Raw genomic sequence first — 25,786 nt, forward strand, 5'->3', positions numbered from 1 at the left:
TACTTTTTGGAGAAATGTCCTCTGGTCTGATGAAACAGAAATAGAACTGTTTGGCCATAATGACCATCGTTATATTTGGAGGAAAAAGGGGGCTGCTTGCAAGCCGAAGAACACCATCCCAACCGTGAAGCACGGGGTGGCAGCATCATGCTGTGGGGGTGCTTTGCTGCAGGAGGGCCTGGTGCACTTCACAAAATAGATGGCATCATGAGGAAGGAATATTATGTGGATATATTGAAGCAACATATCAAGACATCAGTCAGGAAGTCAAAGCTTGGTCGCAAATGGGTCTTCCAAATGGACAATGACCCCAAGCATACTTCCAAAGTTGTGGCAAAATGGCTTAAGGACAACAAAGTCAAGTTATTGGAGTGGCCATCACAAAGCCCTGACCTCAATCCTATAGAAAATCTGTGGGCAGAACTGAAAAAGCCTGTGCGAGCAAGGAGGCCTCCAAACCTGACTCAGTTACACCAGCTCTGTCAGGAGAAATGGGCCAAAATTCACCCAACTTATTGTGGGAAGCTTGTGGAAGGCTACCCGACACGTTTGATGCAAGTTAAACAATTTAAAGGCAATGCTATCAAATACTAATTGAGTGTATGTAAACTTCTGACCCACTGGGAATGTGATGAGTGGCGCAGTGGCCTGAGTGGCGCAGTGGTCTAAGGCACTGCATCGCAGTGCTAACTGTGCCACTAGAGATCCTGGTTCGAATCCAGGCTCTGACGCAGCCGGCCGCGACCGGGAGACTCATGGGCGGCGCACAATTGGCCCAGCGTTGTCTAGGGTAGGGGAGGGAATGGCCGGCAGGGATGTAGCTCAGTTGATAGAGCATGGCGTTTGCAACGCCAGGGTTGTGGGTTCGATTCCCACGGGGGGCCAGTATAAAAAAAATATGTAATCACTAACTGTAAGTCGCTCTGGATAAGAGCGTCTGCTAAATGACTAAAATGTAAATGTAAAAAATGTGATGAAAGAAATAAAAGCTGAAATAAATTACTCTCTCTACTATTATCCTGACATTTCACATTCTTAAAATAAAGTGGTGATCCTAACTGACCTAAGACAGGGAATTTTTACTAGGATTAAATGTCAGGAATTGTGAAAAACTGAGTTTAAATGTATTTGGCTAAGGTGTATGTAAACTTCCGACTTCAACTGTATATACACTACCGTTCAAAAGTTTGGGGTCACTTTGAAATGTCCTTGTTTTCGAAAGAAAAGCAATTTTTTTGTCCATTAAAATAACATAAAATTGATCAGAAATACAGTGCAGACATTGTTAATGTTGTAAATGGCTATTGTAGCTGGAAACGGCTGATTTTTTTATGGAATATCTACATAGCCGTACAGAGGCCCATTATCAGCAACCATCAATCCTGTGTTCCAATGGCACGTTGTGTTTGCTAATCCAAGTTTATCATTTTAAAAGGCTAATTGATCATTAGAAAACCCTTTTGCAATTATGTTAGCACAGCTGAAAACTGTTGTGCTGATTAAAGAAGCAATAAAACTGGCCTTCTTGAGTCTAGTTGAGTATCTGGAGCATCAGCAATTGTGGGTTCGATTACAGGCTCAAAATGTCCAGAAACAAATAACTTTCTTCTGAAACTCGTCAGTCTATTCTTGTTCTGAGAAATGAAGGCTATTCCATGCGAGAAATTGCCAAGAAACTGAAGATCTCGTACAACACTGTGTACTACTCCCTTCACAGAACAGCACAAACTGGCTCTAACCAGAATAGAAAGGGGAGTGGGAGGCCCCGGTGCACAACTGAGCAAGAGGATAAATACATTAGAGTGTCTAGTTTGAGAAACAGACGCCTCACAGGTCCTCAACTGGCAGCTTAATTAAATAGTATCCACAAAACACCAGTCTCAACGTCAACAGTGAAGAAGCGACTCCGGGATGCAGACCTTCTAGGCAGAGTTGCAAAGAAAAAGCCATATCTCAGACTGGCCAAAACAATAAAAGATTAAGATGGGCAGTCTGAGAAATTGCCTTTTTCTTTGCAACTCTGCCAAATGTACATTTTTCTCTCCGCCGTCAAGAGAAGGACCACTAAAATGTTTTGCCGCAGTAGGGTGTTCCCCAACCAATCTGGTTTAGGGCCCCCAAAAGGCTAGAGACGACCCTGCATCTGACCATAGCACTGGTTTCAATCCATGTGCCAATGCCTTTTTGCAAACTCCAGGAGTTTACATTTGTTGGATAACATGAAAAGAGCTCTTTGGCCATGCACACCATTGGTGGGTTTGGCGTCGAAATAAGGATGCATAAGCAGAAAAGAACCCCATAAAATATGGTGGTGGATCTTTGATGTTATGGGGCTATTTTGCTTCCACTGGTCCTGGGGCCCTTGTTAAGGTCAACGGCATCATGAACTTTACCCAGTACCAGGACATTTTAGTCAAAAACCAGGTTGCCTCTGCCAGGAGGCCGAAACTTGGCTGCAAATGGATCTTCCAGCAAGACAATAACCCCAAGCACACATCAAATTCTCCAGACTTCAACCCCACTGAATACCTGTGGCTTGAATTGAAGAGGACAGTCCATAAGCACATGATCTCAAAAGATTCTGTATGGAGGAATGGTCTAAGATCCCTCCCAATGTGTTCTCCAATCTCATAAAACATTTTAGAAAAAGGCTCAGTGTCGTTATCCTCGCAATGGAGAGGGTGCTGGAGTATTGATAACAGGGGATCCATATAGCTTTTTAAACAATATGTCAGATAAATGTCACATACTGTATCAACACAGCTGCCTTCTCAGCCTTATCTTTCTTATTTTTTGACCAAAGCCATTCGCCCAGCTGGCTGTTCACATCCCATCCTCATCACCAAACTGTAAAGGGAATTTTCAGGTGAACAAAAGAGAAATGCAGTCACGGATATATAAAAAACAAAAAAACATATAGTCAATCATAAATCAATCTGGTTTAATACAAGTTTGCAAACAGGGAGCACAGTATCCCGCACAGGAGCAGAGAATAATGTCTATCTTGGCCTTCGTCGAGAAGGCCCTTATATCCTAATTACACAGCACCAGGAAGTCAAAACAACTTTGACAGCTGCTAAAGAATCAGTCTTTCACAAATTACTAGTGTCCTTGGTCCTTGGACCTCCAGTCTTGTATCAATCCCTATCAACAGATATGAGTTTAACATCTAGCATCGAGTCTAGTGATCATCAACCCACACAACCAGAACACTGGAAATCATGTGTATTACAGATAGGGAAAACATATAGTGTTAATCACTCAAAAATTAATAACTTTATTAATCTTAAATATTCATTGCACCCTGTCCGAAAAAAGATTTCAAGCCTGTGCTCGTCATCTAACCAAAACACTTCAGGGTGAGCATTAAAACATTTACAGAAAAAACATGTCTCAGATCATAATATATTATAATAAATAAAGCCATAATGTATTGTATGCAAATAACAACCTTCTCAGATGAGAATCTAGAAAGATTACCAACATTCCAAGAGTTTAAAATGCATTAATATGAGTAAAACCATGTGTATCAAGAAAAAAATTGAGCTAGATATTTAAACATGTTCTCACAAACAATAATCATTATTTTAATGTCATATAAATCCAGTTGCCAGTTTTAATAAATCATTTCAATCATATCTTCAGACCAAAGGAAACATTCACAACAGTCTCTTTTTGATCCTTCAGAGTACTGTATGCAGGTTGAGTGAGCACACAAAGATATTTTGAGCCAAATAATTACACACAAAAGAACAAAAAAAGACAGAAGAGATCATAATGAATTGATGTGGTAGCTAGTGATTGTCAGAAACATTTTGGGGAGTCTCTCTCAGTCTCAAAGGGTTATGTAATAGCATTGTTTCATTCAGGTTGAATAGCCTTGTGTCATAATGCGCCCACCACCACGCCTAGTTCCTCCAGGGGTTATATAGTCCACACAACCATTCCAGGTGCATCTCATGGAGGGGCAGCAGTGGAACAGTGAGATACAGGACAAACTTCACTCCCAGAACTCAATCATATGTGGACTTATTATGGATTACCTGCAGCTACCAGGTAAGAATCAAATGAGCATATCAATTATCTCTATGGTATCTCTATGGGGTTATGTCAGTTATGTCATGATGTGATTTGTTGTGTGTGTTTTGAGACATTCGCTCAGGTAAAGCGGTAAACACTGAGATAAGGCTTTAGGCTATTTAAATAAATAGTTGATTATGATATCTATGAATAAGAAACCATATTTATGTTAGCATATCTATCTATTTGAACAATATTTTGGACTCACATGGTACACATGGTATGTAAATAACATTTGTAACATGTGATCTTGTTGGGAACTCTGTATTTGCTTGATATTGTTGAGTGGAGACAAAGAACAAGTCAGACTACTTTTTAGTTGTATTAATATGTTGCAATTACTTGCGTTACATTTGTATCTATTAACTGCACACACACTCGTCCCTCCAGGCCAGACTCACCATCTTTTGGCAGTCTGTTTATTTCTCTGACCTGGCCCTTGGTTACATTCTGATCCTTCAAACGGGCAGACTGGGTTACACACAAAACTGTGCTCCTGATTACATGGCCTGAGTCTACTGTTGCTTACATGGTTTCAATAGATGAATATACGGGAAACATTCTATTCTTATTCGAATTACAATAAATTACTATGATGCTTCTTCCCACCCTGCCCTCACACCCCACCTCACTACTATGCTTTCCTTCGATCTTCAGTCTCTACTTTACAGGCAAAATTCAAAATTCAAAGAATTCCTCATGACAATATACAGTAGACATGTCAATATTGGTGTTGGATCATCATGTACTCTCCGTTTATTTGTTCCAGAAAGCATCATAGAAAACTCTACACCTGGTGGGCAGATTTTGGCAGAGAGTAAACAGAGAAGCTCCTCTGACAATATCAACCCTCCACAGACAAGTGACAACACCTGCATACCCAAGGACTTCAGCTGCATCTACAGCAAAGGTAAACCCAGCCCAACAAAAGCTGCATTATGAGGCTGATGAAAGCTACTGCTACTAGCCTATTCATCGGTTATACTGCACTCATGGTCTTCATCCCAAATGGGACCTTTTTCCCTATATAGTGCCGTACTTTTGACTAGGGCCCATAGGGCTCTGGTCAAAAGTAGAGCACTGTAGGGACTAGGGTGCCATTTGGGACACATTCAGGGTCAACATGGTCTGGCTTTCTATCCTGAAGGTGAAAGAAACGCACACCTGTTTAGGCGAGGTGCTGGCTAGCGGAGTAGAAAAGGACAGCCGCACACTCCAGGAGCTCAGATGCAATAATTGTATAACCAACGTTTCGACAGCCAAGCTGTCTTCATCAGGATATATTGACAAACACCACGGGTCACTAGTTTACATAGTTTGAAAGGACACACACAGGTGTCTGTAATCATGGCCGGCTGTATCTTGATTTCATTGGTTGATTTACAGATATACTGTAAATAGAACATATAAAAAAGCATGAATGGATAACATACGATCATAGATACAATTTGGCTACATAGGCCTACAAACATTATTTACAATGGATAGCAAATTAAATGAAAGGTCCAAGCGGCCTCTCATTTTAACAATAAATTGTCAAGGTCATCCCCTCTCCTAGGGAGGGGGACGTGTTCGATGCTGATATAACGAAGGGACAAAATAGAGTGGTTCGCTTCCAAAAAGTGGGCCGCATCTGGGTACGTCGAGTTTTTGACCTAATGTTGCTACAATGCTCAGAAATTCGTACTTTTATTTCACGCTTCGTTTTGCCCACATAATATTTACCACAAGGACAAGTTATAAGATAAATAACTGCCTTAGTGGAGCACGTGATAACACCTTTGATTGTGACCTGTTTCTCTGTTTGGGGATGTTTGAATGATCTACATTTGTAAGTGCCATTGCATTGAGTGCTGCCATTACACTTGTAGTTTCCATCCGGTAGAGGCTCAAGGATATGTTGGTGTAGGGGTATTTTGGGGTGGTAAATCAGAGTTTACCAATTGATCTCTGAGATTTCTGCCCCGCGAGAATACGACCAAGGGAGGGTCTGAAAACACATTACCAATACTGTCATCGGTAATACTGTCCTCCTCCCTGGGACTCGTGTTCCTGTATACATACAGGAGGGACATCACTCACTGAGGCAGTGCAGATCAACCTGGACTCTGGAGTAGACATAACATAGTAAACGTAAATCTGTCTCCCTCAATTTAGTATGATATGATACGTATGGTATGTATTAATTTGTGAATGTCCATCATACATTTCTTATGATATGTTACCAATTACAATTTGTATGATATGTTACGAATTGCATTTCGTACAATATGTTGTGAATTTCCAATACGTATGACATGTTAGGATTTCCAATTTGTTGTGGCTAACGTTAGCTAGGCTAGGGTTTAGGGGTTAACGTAAAAAAAAAAAAATATGTTTTAGGGCGTATATTTATCAATCTGATACAGTGCATTCGGAAAGTATTCAGACCCCTTGACATTTTCCACATTTTGCTACTTTACAGCCTTATTCTAAAATTTATTTTTTTTAAATTATCCCCTCATCAATCTACACACAATACCCCATAATGACAAATCAAAAACTCTTTTTTAAAAAGAAGTTTTAGCAAATTTGTTAAAAATAAAATACAGAAATATGACATTTACATAAGTATTCAGACCCTTTACTCAGTACTTTGTTGAAGCACCTTTGGCAGCGATTATAGCCTTGAGTTTTTTTGGTTATGATGCTACAAGCTTGCCACACCTGTATTTGGGGAGGTTCTCCCATTCTTCTCTGCAGATTCTCTCAAGCTCTGTCAGGTTGGATGGGGAACATCGCTGAACAGCTATTTTCAGGTCTCTCCAGAGATGTTAGATCGGGTTCAAGTCCAGGCCACTCAAGGACATTCAGAGAGTTGTCCCGAAGCCATTCCTGTGTTGTCTTGGCTGTGTGCTTAGGGTCATTGTCCTTTTGGAAGGTGAAGCTTCGCCCCAGTCTGAGGTCCTGAGCGCTCTGGAGCAGGTTTTCATCAAGGATCTCTCTGTACTTTGCTCCGTTCATCTTTCCCTCGATCCTGATTAGTCTCCCAGTCCCTGCCACTGAGAAGCATCCCCACAGCATGATGCTGCCACCACAGGGATGGTGCCAGGTTTCCTCCAGACGTTGCGCTTGGCATTCAGGCCAATGAGTTCAATCTTGGTTTCATCAGACCAGAGAATCTTGTTTCTCATGGTCTGAGAGTCCTTTAGGTGCCTTTTGGCAAACTCCAAGCGGGCTGTCATGTGCCTTTTGCTGAGGAGTGGCTTCCGTCTTGCTACTCTACCATAAAAGCCTGATTGGTGGAGTGCTGCAAAGATGGTTGTCCTTCTGGAAGGTTCTCCTATCTCCACAGAGGAACTCTGGAGCTCTGTCAGAGTGACCATCAGGTTCTTGGTCACCTCCCTGACCTAGGCCCTTCTCCCCCGATTGCTCAGTTTGGAACAAATTGCCCAATTTGTAAGTCGCTCTGGATAAGAGCGTCTGCTAAATGACGTAAATGTAAAATGTAAATGAATAGTATTGGTGGTTCCAAACTTCTTCCATTTAAGAATGATGAAGGCCACTATGTTGTTGGGGATCTTCAATGCTGCAGAAATGTTTTAATAACCTTCCCCAGATCTGTGTTGACACAATCCTGTCTCGGAGTTCTACGGACAATTCCTTTGACCTCATGGCTTGTTTTTTGCTCTGACGTGCTCTGTCAACTGTGGGACCTTATATAGACAGGTGTGTGCCTTTCCAAATCATGTCCAATCAATTTAATTTAACACAGGTGGACTCCAATCGAGTTGTAGAAATATCTCAAGGATGATCAATGGACACAGTATCCACCTGTCTCAAGGCAAAGGGGCTGAATACTTATGTAAATAAGGTATTTATGTTTTTGGTTTTTAATAGATTTGCCAACATTTCTAAAAACATGTTTTCGCTTTGTCATTATGGGGTATTGTGTGTAGATTGATGAAGGAAAAACAATTGTTTAATCCATTTTAGAATAAGGCTGTAACGTAACAGAATTTTGAAAAAGGGAAGGTGTCTGAATACTTTCCAAACAAAAATATAAATGCAACATGCAACAATTTAAAATATTTTACTGAGTTACTATCACGTTTCAGGAGAAGACCCAGATGCAGACAGTGTCGAAGTAACAAAAGTTTATTACAAAAACAGAGGTCAGTAATCCAGATCAGAGTCCAAAAGGTACAGAACGGCAGGCAGTCTCAGGGTCAGGGCAGGCAGAGGTCAATAATCCAGGGTTGTGTGACAAGGTACAGAACAGCAGGCAGGCTCCGGGTCAGGGCAGGCAGAATGGTCAAAACCGGGAAAACTAGAATAAATGAATTTACATTTGATATTTTTTTTTTTACATTTTAGTCATTTAGCAGACGCTCTTATCCAGAGCGACTTACAGTTAGTGCATACATTTTTCATACTGGCCCCCCGTGGGAATCGAACCCACAACCCTGGCGTTGCAAGTGCCATGCTCTACCAACTGAGCTACAGGAGGTGGTAGGCCACCAAAAGCGTTGTCGCACAAAGGCCAGGGTCCGACGGGAGCCCGGGTGGCAGGCAAGCCTGGAGGAGTGGGCCCACTCCAGGACCGGGGTTCGGCTGGGAACGCTGCGCCTCCTGGACCTGCTTCCCTATTCCCCAACTGAGTGCTGTCGCCAAGCACAAGGTGGGAAGGATGGTCTTGGATTCCGGGGGTGTAGCAGCGGGGCTATAGCGGCGTGACAGCGCATCTGGCTTGACATTCTCGGTATGAGAGGGAGAAGTTGAACCGGGTGAAAAGCAGGGCCCACCTAGCTTGCCTGGAATTGAGACGCTTGGCGGTGCGGAGATATTCCAAGTTCTTGTGGTCTGTTCATACAATGAACGGATGTTCTGCTCCCTCCAACCAGTGCCTCCACTTCTCCAACGCCATCTTCACCGCAAGAAGCTCACGATTCCCCACATCATAATTCCTCTCCGTGGTGTTGAGGCGATGGGAGAAGAAGGCGCAGGGATGTCACTTGAGGTCCAGGGCCGAGCACTGGGACAAGACCGCCCCCACTCCGACATCAGAAGCATCGGCCTCCACCACGAACTGGCGGGACGGGTCAGGATGAACCAAGATGGGAGCAGTAGTGAAACGGTGTTTGAGGACCCGGAACGCCCGGTCAGCAGCTGGGGACCATGTGAACGGAACCTTGGGAGAGGTGAGTGCAGACAGGGGGAAAGCCACGGTGCTGTAACCCCGGATAAAGCGGAAATAAAAGTTGGCAAATCCCAGGAAATGTTGCAGCTGCACTCTGGACGTAGGCTGGGGCCAATCCACCACCGCTCTCACCTTCCCGGGATCCATCTGTACACTCCCTGCTGCGATGATGTAGCCCAGGAAGGGGATGGTGGAGCGATGGAATTCGCATTTCTCCGCTTTCACAAAAAGTTGGTTCTCCAGGAGGCGTTGGAGGACCTGTCAGACATGGAGCATTTATTCTTGGGCGGAGCGGGAGAAGACGAGGATGTCCCCGAGGTGGACGAAGACGAACCGGTTCAACATGTCGCAGAGAATATCATTAACCAGGGCCTGGAACACAGCTGGAGCATTGGTAAGGCCAAATGGCATGACCAGATACTCGTAGTGACCGCTGGCCTTGTTGAAGACAGTCTTCCACTCGTCCCCCTCCCGAATCTGCACCAGGTGGTAGGCATTCCGTAGGTCCAGCTTGGAGAACACGTTGGCCCCCTGGAGCGGCTCGAAGGCAGAGGAGATGAGTGGTAGCGGGTAGCGGTTCTACCGTTGAGGCCCCGGTAGTCGATGCACGGGTGCAGGGTTTTGTCCTTCTTCTCCACAAAGAAGAACCCTGCGCCTGCGGGGGAGGCAGAGGGACGGATGAACCTGGCAGCTAGGGAGTCCTCAATGTACACTACCAGTCAAAAGTTTGGACACACCTACTCATTCAAGGGTTTTTCTTTATTTTTACTATGTATTACATTGTAGAATAATAGTGAAGACATCAAAACTATGAAATAACACATATGGAATCATGTAGTAACCCATAAAGTGTTAAACAAATCAAAATATATTTTATATTTGAGACTCTTCAAATAGCCACCCTTTGCCTAGATGACAGCTTTGCACACACTTGGCATTCTCTCAACCAGCTTCATGATGTAGTCACCTGGAATGCATTTCAATTAACAGGTGTGCCTTCTTAAAAATTAATTTGTGGAATTTCTTTCCTTCTTAATGCGTTTGAGCCAATCAGTTGTGTTGTGACAAGGTGTGTGTGTGTGTGTGTGTGTGTGTGTGTGTGTGTCTGTGGGGGGGGGGGGGGGGGGTTATACAGAAGATAGCCCTATTTGGTAAAAGAGCAAGTCCATATTATGGCAAGAACAGCTCAAATAAGCAAAGAGAAACAACAGTCCATCATTACTTTAAGACATGAAGGTCAGCAAATACGGAACATTTCAAGAACTTTGAAAGTTTCTTCAAGTGCAGTCGCAAATACCATCAAGCGCTATGATGAAATTGGCTCTCATGAGGACCACCACAGGAATGGAAGATCCAGAGTTACCTCTGCTGCAGAGTATACGTTCATTAGAGTTACCAGCCTCAGAAATTGCAGCCCAAATAAATGCTTCACAGAGTTCAAGTCACAGACACATCTCAACATCAACTGTTCAGAGGGGACTGTGTGAATCAGGCCTTCATAGTCGAATTGCTGCAAAGAAACCACTACTAAAGGACACCAATAAGAACAAGATACCTGCTCTGGACAAGATACACGAGCAATGGACATTAGACCAGTGGTCATTTGTCCTTTGGTCTGGAGTCCAAATTGGAGATTTTTGGTTCCAACCGCCGTGTCTTTGTGAGACGTGGTGTGGGTGAACGGATGATCTCCGCATGTTCCCACCGTAAAGGATGGAGAAGGAGGTGTTATGGTGTAGGGGTGCTTTGCTGGTGACACTGTCCGGGATTTATTTAGAATTTATTTAGAATTCAAGGCACACTGAACCAGCATGGCTACCATGGCATTCTGCAGCAGTACACTATCCCATCTGGTTTGGGCTTAGTGGGACTATCTTTAATTTTTCAATAGGACAATGACCCAACACACCTCCAGGCTGTTTAAGGGCTATTTTACCAAGAAGGAGAGTGATGGAGTGCTGCATCAGATGACCTGGCCACCACAATCCCCCGAACTCAACCCAATTGAGATGGTTTGGGAGGAGTCGGACGGCAGAGCGAAGGAAAAGCAGCCAACAAGTGTTAACCTCTATGGGATTGGTGTTTCCCGTATATGGGACGGTTGAGCTAACGTGCGCTAATGTGATTAGCATGACTGTTGTAAGAAACAGCAAACTTTCCAGGACATATTTACATTTACATTTCTTGTCATTTAGCAGACGCTCTTATCCAGAGCGACTTACAGGAGCAATTAGGGATAAGTGCCTTGCTCATAGACATGTTACATGGGCAGAAAGCTTAAATTATTCTTAATCTAACTGCACTGTCCATGCTATTGTTTGAGAAGAGTGCACAACAACAAAAAACTTAGCACGGCAACTGGTTTGATACATTCACCTCTGAAGGTAAATAATGTACTTACATTCAGTAATCTTGCTCTGATTTTTCATCCTTAGGGTCCCAGAGATAAAATGTAGCATAGTTTTGTTTGATACAATCCATTTTTATATTCAAATGTAGGAACTGGGTTCTACAGTTTGAACCCCTGCTCGGCCATCTAGATGTGTGAAAGTTAGTGTATAAGCTAATGATCCATCGTGTATGACATTCCTGGGAGTGTGTAAACTTACATTTTGTGTTACCATATCATTTTTGTATGTTCTCTATAGTTATGTACTTGAAAATGTATCAATTGACCAATTCGGCACATTTGGGCAGACTTGATACAACATAGTCCAGTATTGCAATGCTTCACTGGATCAATCTGAAACTTTGCATACACACTGCTGCCATCTATTGGCCAAACTCTAAATTGCACCTAAACTGTAATATTATATTATGGCCTTTCTCTTGCATTTCAAAGATGATATATATATTTTTTTTTAAACATGTTTTTTTGTTTGTATTATCTTTTACCAGACCTAATTTGTTATATACTCCTACATTAATTTCACATTTCCACAAACTTCAAAGTGTTTCCTTTCAAATTGTATCAAGAATATACATATCCTTACTTCAGGTCCTGAGCTACAGACAGTTAGATTTGGGTATGTCATTATAGGCGAAAATGGAAGAAAAGGGTCCGAAAGAAAAACCCTTGAATGAGTAGGTGTGTCCAAACTCTTGACTGGTACTGTATATCCCAGACAAGATTAAAGAATTTGACAAGTAGAATATAGAGGAAAACCTGGTTCAGTCTGCTTTCCAACAGACACTGGGAGACAGATTCACGTTTCAGCAGGACAATAACCTAAAACACAATGCCAAATATACACTGAGTGTACAAAACATTAAGAACATCTGCTCTTTCCATGACATAGACTGACCAGGTGAATCCAGGTGAAAGCTATGATCCCTTCTTGATGTCACTTGTTAAATCCATGTCAATCAGTGTAGATGAAGGGAAGGAGAGGTTAAAGAAGGATTTTTAAGCCTTGAGACAATTGAGACATGGATTGTGTATGTGTCATTCAGAGGGTGAATGGACAAAATATTTAACTGCCTTTGAATGGGGTATGGTAGTAGGTGCCAGGTGCACTGGTTTGAGTATGTCAAGAACTGCAACGCTGCTGGGTTTTTCACGCTCAACAGTTTCCTGTGTGCATCAAGAATGGTCTACCACCAAAAGGACATCCAGCCAACTTGACACAACTGTGAGAAGCATTAGAGTCAACATGGGCCAGCATCCCTGTGGAACGCTTTCGACACCTTGTAGAGTCCATGCCCCGACGAATTGAGGCTGTTCTGAGGGCAAAAGTGGGTGCAACTCAATATAAGGAATGTTTTGTATATCAAATCAAATCAAATTTCATTTGCCACATGCGCCAAATAGTGAAATGCTTACTTACAGCCCTTAACCAACAATGCATTTATTTTTTTTATAAAAAAATAAAATAAAACAACAACAACAAAAAAGTGTTGAGAAAAAAAGAGCACAAGTAAAATAAAATAACAGTAGGGAGGCTATATACAGGGGGGTACCGGTGCAGAGTCAATGTGCGGGGGCACCGGATGGTTGAGGTAGTTGAGGTAATATGTACATGTGGGTAGAGTTAAAGTGACTATGCATAAATAATAAACAGAGTAGCAACAGCGTAAAAATATGGGGTGGGGGTAGGGGGGGCAGTGCAAATAGTCTCGGTAGCCATGATTAGCTGTTCAGGAGTCTTATGGCTTGGGGGTAGAAGCTGTTGAGAAGCCTTTTGGACCTAGACTTGGCGCTCCGGTACCACTTGCCGTGCGGTAGCAGAGAGAACAGTCTATGACTAGGGTGGCTGGAGTCTTTGACAATTTTGAGGGCCTTCCTCTGACACCGCCTGGTATAGAGGTCATGGATGACAGGAAGCTTGGCCCCAGTGATGTACTGGGCCGTACGCACTACCCTCTGTAGTGCCTTGCGGACGAAGGCCGAGCAGTTGCCATACCAGGCAGTGATGCAACCAGTCAGGATGCTCTCGATGGTGCAGCTGTATAACTTTTTGAGGATCTGAGTATACTCAGTGTAAGTCAGTGTTTGCGTCCGTAGCAGTTTGCATAAATTTGAGTGGTTAAATACAATACATATTGACAGAATGGCTGTGAGACAGAGAAAGAGAGACTGTTGCTGTACTCCCAGGTAAGGCCCTTGCTTCTGGTACCACTGAAGGCCCCAGTGTTCAGTCAGGCAGCTTGAAGAAGATGTGTCACCATCCATGTCACAGCACACAGTGGCCTGATTGGGAGATCAAAATAAATGCATTATGTACCTTTCATCACGAAAGCCATGTTAGCATTCACTGCACGTTGCTGAACAATTCAGCCCTTTTGCTAGCGTAATTGATATATGGAAATTCACATACAATATTCATAAGCTTTGACTGTAATACCTGTAGGGTCTTGTGGGCTGCTTTAGCATTAGCTAGCCTAACATTAATCATATTACCGGTGCTAATATTTCTTTCTTTCAATACATGCACCTGAATATTTCAATTTCATAAACCATGTATCCTGGACCTTTTAAAACTACTCGCAGGCCGCTAACTGTTTGATAACAAACAACCTTGTCCAGTCATGTTACCTAGCTGGCTAACAACCTGGTAACTCGACCACCAGTATGCTTTAAGATGGCACTGGAAGAAAGAAAAGGGGCTCCTGGATGTGCTCTCAGGCCTATAGGCTAAATCAATTGAAATCAATCCCTTTTTATGGTGCTCCTAAATACTTTTTGGTACTCTTAATTATTTAAAGACGAGCACTGACTACAAATTAAAAAAGTTAATTTACAGCCCTGACCGTGTCCCTTTATCTTTAGATCTACTCCCTGCCCTCAGTGGTGAGGACACAACCAAAGGTTTCTTCCAAGAGCTGGTGAGCGTTCTCCTCAGCTATGTCTGCAAGTCGTTCAGAAGAAGCTCCAAAGTCCTGGACTTCCACCACCCTCACCAACTCAGAGAGGGTCTGGAGGGCTTCAGTCTGGATCTCCCAGACCAGCCAGAGAACCTGGAACAACTCCTGGTCGACTGCAGGGACACCTTGAAGTATGGAGTCAAAACAGGTACCGTAAGAGCTGTCGACTGTTTTGCCAAAAATGTACTCTAGGTACAAAACATGTACTCCATTAGGGGTGTAACAGTTAATCAAACCCAAGGTTCAGTACATATTGCAGTTTTGGGGTCAGGGTTCGGTTCGGGTACAGCGGGAAAATGAAATGACAACAGTTAATGTAGTTCCTTTTTGTTTATTTAAGAAAATCCAAGTGTTGGTATTCCTGATTCCATTTGATCATGAGTCATAATGCTTGATGAGAGCCCAATCAGAGTACCAACACATTTTCTTAAATGAGAACACACGATTACTCATCAACAACAACACTAAAATAAAGTGCAATATGCCTGTGAAATCAATATGTAAACATGGCTCAGACATTGTATAGGCCTATGCTGTAATGTTTTCTTAGAAAGAGAAAAATATGCACACTTGTGTGACGCTCCTAAAGGGGGCGTGTCTGTATCACAGGTCCTTCTAATTTCCCACTCCGTGGTAATGTGATGGGCTGTCACTGTTAAGTAGCTCTCTGTAGCCCTGGAGATCCATCCATCTGTAGTAAGTGCAACCCAGGGTGCATTGGCCAATTCATTGACAACTTTGGCTTTAGCTTGCTTATATCGAGCGGGTACTACCTGTTTGCTGAAATGGGTGCGAGAGGGAGAAGTTCGTAAGGGACAGTTCAACATCTACTGAAAGGAGCATCAAGCTCATCAGGTGCACTTTCACCACCCTGTGAAGTTCATCATAACTTATTTAATCTGTAGCCTAATAAACTGCCTGCTTTCCAGAGTCTAGTGGGAGGACCACACAACACATCATCTCATGACTCCAAGTGTACTTCGATATCAGGGGTTGCGTTAACGCAGAATTCAGCATTTTTCACGCAGACAAAAAAGATCAATCGCATAAGAAATATCTTGCTACGTTTTGTAAACGCAGGTCGAAAATGCTTCTCACGCCTTGACCACACCTACAGCATCATTGCACAAAATGGTACGCAGCATCATCTGGATATGTGTGCAACAAAAGTTCAACCTTGACCTTCTGCTACCATTTCTGTCAAGCCATCTACGCATACAATTTGATGCATATGTTCGATTAATCCCACATATGCACCACACAGAACACGCTGCAACTGTCTCTGTAACGCAATGCTGCAAGGCAAACGCAGTGTTCCATTGGAAATTAATGTACTTCTGGAGTACCAAAACACAATTTCACTGTAGGTGTGATCGAGGCGTTATTGTAATTTCTGTTTGGCATCAGACTCATTTTGTGCTTCAGTTGCACTTCTCCACTTATGATGAGAATTCACTAAGGGGCATTCTATCATCAGACAGCTATCATCAGACAACGCTCTGACTGATGTGTAGACACTTTTCTCTGTGTTTCTCTGGTAAAATTAGCTTCAAGCAAAACATTAGGAAGTGTAGCTGGCTACATTCTTTCTATGAGAAACATGATATAATAATATGCCATTTAGCAGACGCTTTTATCCAAAGCGACTTACAGTCATGCGTGCATACATTTTTGTGTATGGGTGGTCCCGGGGATCGAACCCACTACCTTGGCGTTACAAGCGCCGTGCTCTACCAGCTGAGCTACAGAGGACCACGCAGAGGACCATGCATAGTTTTTGCTAAACAGACCTTGCTTTTTCATTGTAAGCTAATTTACTTGTGTGGCTGCTAGCCAAATAGTGTTGCACTTCTGTTGTCAGCTGATGAAAATGAAGCTATTTTCTGCAGAATGTGTTGCACTAATGTATTTTCTGTGAAGGAAAACTATAGTTGCTTGCCCCTGATGACTCTATTGAAGCAAAAAAAAAAAAACTCTTGACTTTCAATATAAAACGTAGGTGAAATAGTTTAAAATGCAGATTTCTGAACTCTAACGCGATCCCTGGATATGATGTTTATGATATCAATATTAGAGCGTTAAAGCTTTTCTACTGTCATTTCTTGCATAATTCCTTTTACAGACACAAAAATATCCCACCTTGTCTAGTGTATTTTGTTTTGTCAACATTTGGAAAGTTTACCAACAAATTAGCTAGCTGTTTACATCAGGCTGGTCATGAAATGTTTTATCCAACATGTACTTTACTCCCATAAAAAGGTTGGATGGAAACCTGGTTAATGTCAAACCATTTTGAGGATGCTGGAATTATATTTTGGACTCATTTGCGCATGCCTACAGCAGACTTTTGAAGTAGCTAGCATAATCAGATTAAAACATTGTGACTGGTTGTGTTTGATACACAAGGTTGGTTTAGATTGTTGACAACATGTAAACTATATTTTGTCTCCAATGTTTATTAAAAACATAAATAAATTTGCACAATAACTACTTGTCTCTCAAATACATTGTTACAGTTGGTGGTTGGCTATCTAGCGAATCTTTGCCTTATTAGCATTGACGTGAAATCAGTCAAAACACAAGATGAAACAAGATGAAATGAGCCACTTACAATTCCCCAGATGGCAGTTTCTTGTCATTCTTGCTAGCAATCTGGCGGCCCAGAATCACAACAGAATCACAACAACAGGCTGACTTCTCGCCATGGAAGCGCTCATCGTTTTCGTAACGTTATCAGCCAACCCATCTATATGGCAACATTATTATAGGACGACTTCGGAGAATGATGATCTGCAACAGATCGCACATATCAATATCAGAAGTAAAAATACAACCAGACTGGCCTGCTACTGTGCCTTTCTAGACCTTATACACTGTCGAGAGTAGACCCACAACTGATCCAAATGGAAAGAAACATTAAAATCACAGAGCTTTTGCGCGTTATTCAAATGAAAAATGTTCACTGCAGCCTAGAGTAGAATGTTGTACTCACTTATTCATTGCATTTTGGTGTTGTAGGCTAGTCTAAGTAGGATAATTGTATTGTCCCTAAAAATATCAAATCAAATTGTATTGGTCGCATACACATATTTGGCAGATGTTATTGCAGGTGTAGCGAAATGCTTGTGTTCCTAGCTCCAACAGTGCAGTAATATCTAACAATACACACAAATCTAAAAAGTAAAAAAATGGAATTAAGAAATAAATAAATAAATATTAGGACGAGCGATGTCGGAGTCCGCAGTGTGTGTGTGTGTGTGATGGGATATACAGTGAGGTAAAATAGTATTTGATCCCCTGCTGATTTTGTACGTTTGCCCACTGACAAAGACATGATCAGTTTATAATTTGAATGGTAGGTTTATTTGAACAGTGAGAGACAGAATAACAACCAAAAAATCCAGAAAAACGCATGTCAAAAATGTTATAAATTGATTTGCATTTTAATGAGGGAAATAAGTATTTGACCCCTCTGCAAAACATGACTTAGTACTTGGTGGCAAAACCCTTGTTGGCAATCAGATGTCAGACGTTTCTTGTAGTTGGCCACCAGGTTTGCACACATCTCAGGAGGGATTTTGTCCCACTCCTCTTTGCAGATCTTCTCCAAGTCATTAAGGTTTCAAGGCTGACGTTTGGCAACTCGACCCTTCAGCTCCCTCCACAGATTTTCTATGGGATTAAGGTCTGGAGACTGGCTAGGCCACTCCAGGACCTTAATGTGCTTATTCTTGAGCCACTCCTTTGTTGCCTTGGCCGTGTGTTTTGGGTCATTGTCATGCTGGAATACCCATCCACAACCCATTTTCAATGCCCTGGCTGAGGGAAGGAGGTTCTCACCCAAGATTTGACGGTACATGGCCCCGTCCATCGTCCCTTTGATGCGGTGAAGTTGTCCTGTCCCCTTAGCAGAAAAACACCCCCAAAGCATAATGTTTCCACCTCCATGTTTGACGGTGGGGATGGTGTTCTTGGGGTCATAGGCAGCATTCCTCCTCCTCCAAACACGGCGAGTTGAGTTGATGCCAAAGAGCTCGATTTTGGTGTCATCTGACCACAACACTTTCACCCAGTTCTCCTCTGAATCATTCAGATGTTCATTGGCAAACTTCAGATGGCCCTGTATATGTGCTTTCTTGAGCAGGGGGACCTTGCGGGCGCTGCAGGATTTCAGTCCTTCACGGCGTAGTGTGTTACCAATTGTTTTCTTGGTGACTATGGTCCCAGCTGCCTTGAGATAATTGACAAGATCCTCCCGTGTAGTTCTGGGCTGATTCCTTACCATTCACATGATCATTGCAACTCCACAAGGTGAGATCTTGCATGGAGCCCCAGGCCGAGGGAGATTGACAAGTCTTTTGTGTTTTTCCATTTGCGAATAATCGCACCAACTGTTGTCACCTTCTCACCAAGCTGCTTGGCGATGGTCTTGTAGCCCATTCCAGCCTTGTGTAGGTCTACAATCTTGTCCCTGACATCCTTAGAGAGCTCTTTGGTCTTGGCCATGGTGGAGAGTTTGGAATCTGATTGATTGATTGCTTCTGTGGACAGGTGTCTTTTATACAGGTAACGAGCTGAGATTAGGAGCACTCCCTTTAAGAGTGTGCTCCTAATCTCAGCTCGTTACCAGTATAAAAGACACCTGGGAGCCAGAAATCTTTCTGATTGAGAGGGGGTCAAATACTTATTTCCCTCATTAAAATGCAAATCAATTCATAACATTTTTTACATGCGTTTTTCTGGATTTATTTGTTGTTATTCTGTCTCTCACTGTTCAAATAAACCTACCATTAAAATTATAGACTGATCATTTCTTTGTCAGTGGGCAAACGTGCAAAATCAGCAGGGGATCAAATACTTTTTTCCCTCACTGTATAGACAATATGGACAGTATATGGATAGAATATGTAATATATCTGAAGAATAGTATATGTACAGCAATAGTTAAATAGGATATGCCTTGACTAGAATACAGTATATGCTGTACATATGAAGTGGGTAAAATAGTATGTAAACATTATTAAAGTGACCAGTGTTCCATGACTATGTACAGTGCCTTGCAAAAGTATTTATCCCCCTTGCTTTCTTCCTATTTTGTTGCATTACAACCTGTAATTAAATGGATTTTTATTTGGATTTCATGTAACGGACATACACAAAATAGTCCAAATTGGTGAAGTGAAATGAAAAAAATAACTTGTTTCAAAACATTCTAAAAAAATAAATAACAGAAAAGAGGTGCGTGCATGTGTATTCACCCCCTTTGCTTTGAAGCCCCTAAATAAGATCTGGTGCAACCAATTACCTTCAGAAGTCACATAATTAGTTAAATAAAGTCCACCTGTGTGCAATCTAAGTGTCACATGATCTGTCACATGATCTCAGTATATATACACATGTTCTGAAAGGCTCCAGAGTCGGCAACACCACTAAGCAAGGGGCACCACCAAGCAAATGGCACCATTAAGACCAAGGAGCTCTCCAAACAGGTCAGGGACAAAGTTGTGGAGAAGTACAGATCAGGATTGAGTTATAAAGAAATATCTGAAACTTTGAACATCCCACGGAGCACCATTCAATCCATTATTTAAAAATTGAAAGAATATGGCACCACAACAAACCTGCCAAGAGAGGGCCGCCCACCAAAACTAAAGGACCAGGCAAGGAGGGCATTAATCAGAGGCAACAAAGAGACCAAAGATAACCCTGAAGGAGCTGCAAAGCTCCACAGCGGAGATTGGAGTATCTGTCCATAGGACCACTTTAAGCCGTACACTCCACAGAGCTGGGCTTTATGGAAGAGTGGCCAGAGAAAAGCCATTGCTTAAAGAAAAAAATAAGCAAACACGTTTGGTGTTCGCCAAAAGCCATGTGGGAGACTCCCCAAACATATGGAAGAAGGTACTCTGGTCAGATGAGACTAAAATTGAGCTTTTTGGCCATCAAGGAAAATGTTATGTCTGGCGCAAATCCAACACCTCTCATCACTCAAGAACACCATCCCCACAGTGAAGCATGGTGGTGGCAGCATCATGCTGTTGGGATGTTTTTAAATTGTCAGGGACTAGGAAACTGGTCAGAATTGAAGGAATGATGGATGGTGCTAAATACAGGGACATTCTTGAGGGAAACCTGTTTCAGGTGTTCCAGAGATTTGAGACTGGGATGGAGGTTCACCTTCCAGCAGGACAATGACCCTAAGCATACTGCTAAAGGAACACTCAAGTGGTTTAAGGGGAAAAATTTAAATGTCTTGGAATGGCCTAGTCAAAGCCCAGACCTCAATCCAATTGAGAATCTGTGGTATGATTTAAAGATTGCTGTACACCAGCGGAACCCATCCAACTTGAAGGAGCTGGAGCAGTTTTGCCTTGAAGAATGGGCAAACATCCCAGTAGCTAGATGTGCCAAGCTTATAGAGACATACCCCAAGAGACTTGCAGCTGTAATTGATGCAAAAGGTGGCTCTACAAAGTATTGACTTTGGGGGGGGGGGGGGGGGGTGAATAGTTATGCACGCTCAAGTTCTCTGTCAAGAAAAAATATTTTGCAACTTCAAAGTGGTAGGCATGTTGTGTAAATCAAATGATACAAACCCCCCAAAAATCCATTTTAATTCCAGGTTGTAAGGCAACAAAATAGGAAAAATGCCAAGGGTGGTGAATACTTTCGCAAGCCTCTAAGGTGCATGTTACAGTAACCGGGTGGTAGCTGGCTAGTGACAGTGACTAGGGGTGCTGTCATGTGGTGACTATTTAACAGTCTGATGGCCTTGAGATAGAAGCTGTTTTACAGTCTCTCGGTCCCAGCTTTGATGCACCTGTACTGACCTCGCCTTTTGGATGGTAGCGGGGTGAACAGGCCATGGCTTGGGTGGCTGAGGTCCTTGATGATCTTCTTGGCCTTCCTGTGACACCGGGTGCTGTAGATGTCCTGGAGGGCAGGCAATGTGCCCCCGGTGACGCGTTGGGAAGACCGCACCACCCTCTGGACAGCCCTGCGGTTGCGGACGGTGCAGTTGCCGTACCAGGTGGTGATGCAGCCCGACAGAACACTCTCAATGGTGCATCTGTAAAGGTTTGTGAGGGTCTTAAGGGCCAAGACAAATTTCTTCAGCCTCCTGAGGGTGAAGAGGCACTGTTGCGACTTCTTCACCACACTGTTTGTGTGGTGTGTATTAATTTGTGGATGTCCATCATCCATTTTGTATGTTATATTGCGAATTACAATTTGTATATGTTACGAATTGCAATTCGTACAATAAATTACGAATTGCTTACAAAATGTTACGAATTTGAAATACGTATGGTATGTTAAGAATTCCAATTAGTTGTGGCTAAGGTTAGCTAGGTCGCTAATGCTAACGTTAGCTAGGTGGGTAACATTAGCTAGGCTAGGGTTAGGGCAGGGTTTTCCAAACTCGGTCCTCGGGACCCCAAGGGGTGCATGTTTTGTTTTTTGCCCTAGCACTACACAGCTGATTCAAATAATCAACTAATCATCAATCTTTGATAATGTTAATCAGCTGTGCCATTGGTTCTGGCCATGGGAAAGGCTGACATTACAGACATCATAGATTTGTAGAATGTTCCAGAATGTCCTCATCTGTCCCCAGGTCACCCACGCTTCTTCAATCAGCTGTCATCAGGGCTGGATGTCATCGGTCTGGCCGGGGAATGGCTGACATCTACCGCCAACACAAACATGTAAGATTTACATTCCTTTTTAATTTTAGGTAAGTTGACTGAGAACACATTCTCATTTACAGCAACGACCTGGGGAATAGTTACAAGGGAGAGGAGGGGGGATGAATAAGCCAATTGGAAGCAAAAAATACATTCCCCCTGGGTGAACATATTTCGTTTTTGCCCTAGCACTACACAGCTGACTCAAATAATCAAAACGTGATGAGTTGTTTATTTGAATCAGCTGTGTAGTGCTAGGGCAAAAACTAAATATGTGCACCCAGGCGTGGCCCCAGGACTGAGTTTGGGAAACCCTGTTTTAGATCATAATGAATAAAATTATATAGACAGGGTGGACCTTATCCTAGATCAGCACTCCTACTCTGAGGCGCTTGATACATACGGGCCCAGTTGACACTAGGGACTACGGTGTGATCTGTTCTCTGGTAAATGTCATTCTGCAATATGAGTTAAAGATCCAATATGTAAAACCATTTTTCTAGGTTTACTTATGAAGTGTCCCCAGTGTTCATTCTGATGGAGGAGGTTCTACTGAGGAAGATGCAGGAGATTGTGGGTTGGTCAGAGGAAGAGGGGGATGGTGTTTTCTGTCCAGGTACAGTGTTAGCTACATTCTGACCTTACTATCAATACAAACAATGTAGCCAATGACAAACATAAACTGTGATACATTTATCCTTGTTGTTACTTCCATTGAATTGGTTCATTTTGTCCTCTTAATCTTGGATATATTGTTTAATTGTTATGAAGTTAAATTAAATTATAAGATTAAGACAATCTCTTAGTAAGATATCCATCTATAATACAGTATGTATATATATTTCCTCAGGAGGGACCATGTCCAATCTGTACAGTGTACTACTGGCCAGATACCACTTTTTCCCTGAAGTGAAGACCAAAGGGATGACTGCTCTGCCCAGGCTAATCCTCTTCACCTCAGCACATGTACGCATCACCAATATTCACATTAGGTCATGTTTATTCACATTATCTATAAACATGTACTGACAAATACTTTTTTCCCTCCTCTAGAGTCATTATTCAGTCAAGAAATCTGCTGCAGTCCTTGGGATAGGGAGTGAAAATGTTGTGGTGGTGAAATGTGATGACCGGTAAGCAAGGACGACAGAGTGATTTGCATTTGTTGATCGTGAATGTTGACAATATCATCAGAGCTAGAGGAGTGATGTTGTTTTTTCTATTCAAGGGGAAAGATGATCCCTGCAGAATTGGAGTCAAGTATCATTACTGCCAAAGATCAGGTAATGGATGAATGAGTCTGCTCTTGCCAAACTGAGGAATAAAGGGATTTTTGAATGAAATACATGTAAGCATACCTGTATACAGTATTTTCAGCCAGGGAAGGATTTAGTCAAATTAGGAAGAAACAGACACCCCCAACAGATCAAACCAGAATTTCTGTTTTCCAGTCAACAACATTGTCTGGTGCATAAAATGAGCTACCAGAGCTCCAGTGCGTTGGCAGGGATTATTTCACAGGATCAGGTCAATACACTCATCATGATTCCTGTCATCTTTCTCCCTCTCTCTCTCTCTCTTCAGGGTTGTGTCCCGTTCTACGTCAATGCCACAGCAGGCACCACTGTGTACGGAGCCTTTGATCCTCTCAATGCCATCGCAGACATCTGTGAGAGCCATGGACTCTGGCTGCATGTTGATGTATTTACCTTAAAGCATCTGTCTATACATCACGGTTTAACGGACACAGATTTATCTTTATCCTGGATTTAAAATATGTTTCAATTGGCCATGCTTTTTAGTCCAGTACTAGGCATAATTTGTGTCTGGGAAACCGTCCCCATAAGAATTTATAAAATATGTGAAGATAAGATTGTATTAACAGTAAGATTCTCTTTATTTCTTAACAGGCAGCCTGGGGCGGAGGACTGTTGATGTCCAAGAGGCACCGTGTGAAACTACAAGGGATTGAACGGTAGGTACGGTAACCAGAGAGAACAGAGACTTGAGGACACCCAAAATCTACAGCTCCCCGAAAAGATAATATATTGCTAGTTTTCACTCTAACGTATAGCCAGGATCAATTCAATTTGGGGGGTACTGTTTCCATTTACAATTGAATTGGAATTGACCCTCAACAGCAACTGCCTTGATTGGTTCTTACATGCAGGTCTATTTGAATTATTTTCATTATAGAGCCTGGTCTGTGACTTGGAACCCTCATAAAATGATGGGTGCTCCGCTGCAATGCTCAGCCATACTGGTGAAGAAAAGGGTGAGTAGTCTAACGCTATGATTTTTCTAAAATCAAGATGAACATTACATGCACACACAACACAGAAACACACACACAGAGAAACACACACACACACACACACATAATGTAATCAGTGGTTTCTCACTCACAGGGCCTCTTGCAAGCCTGTAATCAGCTGTGTGCAGAATACCTCTTCCAAACTGACAAGCACTATGACACCTCGTATGACACCGGAGACAAGACCATTCAGTGTGGCAGACACGTTGATGTCTTCAAGCTCTGGCTCATGTGGAAGGCCAAGGTATGTAACACACTCACATGGATCTTTTTCTTTTCTTTATCAACTGATCAATAAAACACATTTTATACCCATCCCTCTACATTTATATTGTATTTTTTATATGTCTCTTCTTAGGGTTCAGAAGGCTTTGAATCACAGGTCAATAAATGTTTGGAAAATGCTGAGCACTTGTTTGACAAAATCAAACAAAGACCAGACTTTGAACTCGTCTTCAAAGGCAAAGTAAGTCTGTTTTTTTTAAAGTCCCGGTAGTTATTGAATAATTCCTCAGTGAAATGAATCGTTGCTAAGCCTTATCTATAACACATCCCCATGCAGCCTGAACACAGCAACGTGTGCTTCTGGTACATCCCACCAAGTCTGAGGAAAATGCCACCAGGTCCTGAGAGGAACAGGAGACTCCATGAGGTAATGCTACACATTGGATTTCTAATGTTAGTGATATATTAGATGCGTCTTAATTCAACCTTTGTGGTTCTTTATCCATTAGATGCTGCAGATACTGTACCTGTACTCATAACTAGCAGCAACACATTATGACTTCAGTTCATACTCTTTAAATCTATACTCTATAAAGCTATAGCTAAATAACTGTTTGGTTTCTAAGGTGGCACCAAAGATCAAAGCCAAGATGATGGAGCAGGGGATGGCCATGATTGGCTATCAGCCGCTTGGAGACAAAGTGAACTTCTTCCGATGTGTCTTCTCCAACCCGGCCACACAGACAGAGGATGTGGACTACCTGTTGGAGGAGATCGCTTGTCTCGGTCATGATATATGCATCAGGATTGAGACCAATTTATGAATCAGGTTGGCTGAATCAGGTTTGAGACCACTTTATGAATCAGATTGTGGTTCAGATCAACTGTAAAACATGCAATTAGAGTAAAATAGGTAAAAACAATCAGAAAACTAAATAT

General features: G+C 42.4%; 1 protein-coding gene across 1 annotated transcript; it reads left to right on the top strand.

The window, feature by feature from the left end:
- Positions 1 to 4,034: 4,034 nt before the first annotated feature.
- On the top strand, positions 4,035 to 25,671 carry gad3 (glutamate decarboxylase 3; the record flags this gene model as incomplete). Its single annotated transcript, XM_084188291.1, has 15 exons — positions 4,035 to 4,056; positions 4,850 to 4,990; positions 14,529 to 14,771; positions 22,239 to 22,329; positions 22,812 to 22,924; positions 23,159 to 23,274; positions 23,362 to 23,441; positions 23,537 to 23,591; positions 23,893 to 24,009; positions 24,219 to 24,283; positions 24,505 to 24,583; positions 24,717 to 24,866; positions 24,981 to 25,088; positions 25,185 to 25,274; positions 25,474 to 25,671. 15 exons carry the CDS (start codon positions 4,035 to 4,037, stop codon positions 25,669 to 25,671), a joined length of 1,668 nt encoding a protein of 555 aa, XP_084044417.1.
- Between the last annotated feature and the right edge of the window lie 115 nt (positions 25,672 to 25,786).

This window comes from Coregonus lavaretus, assembly GCF_964263955.1.
Source record: "Coregonus lavaretus genome assembly, chromosome: 23".
Lineage (NCBI taxonomy): Eukaryota > Metazoa > Chordata > Actinopteri > Salmoniformes > Salmonidae > Coregonus > Coregonus lavaretus.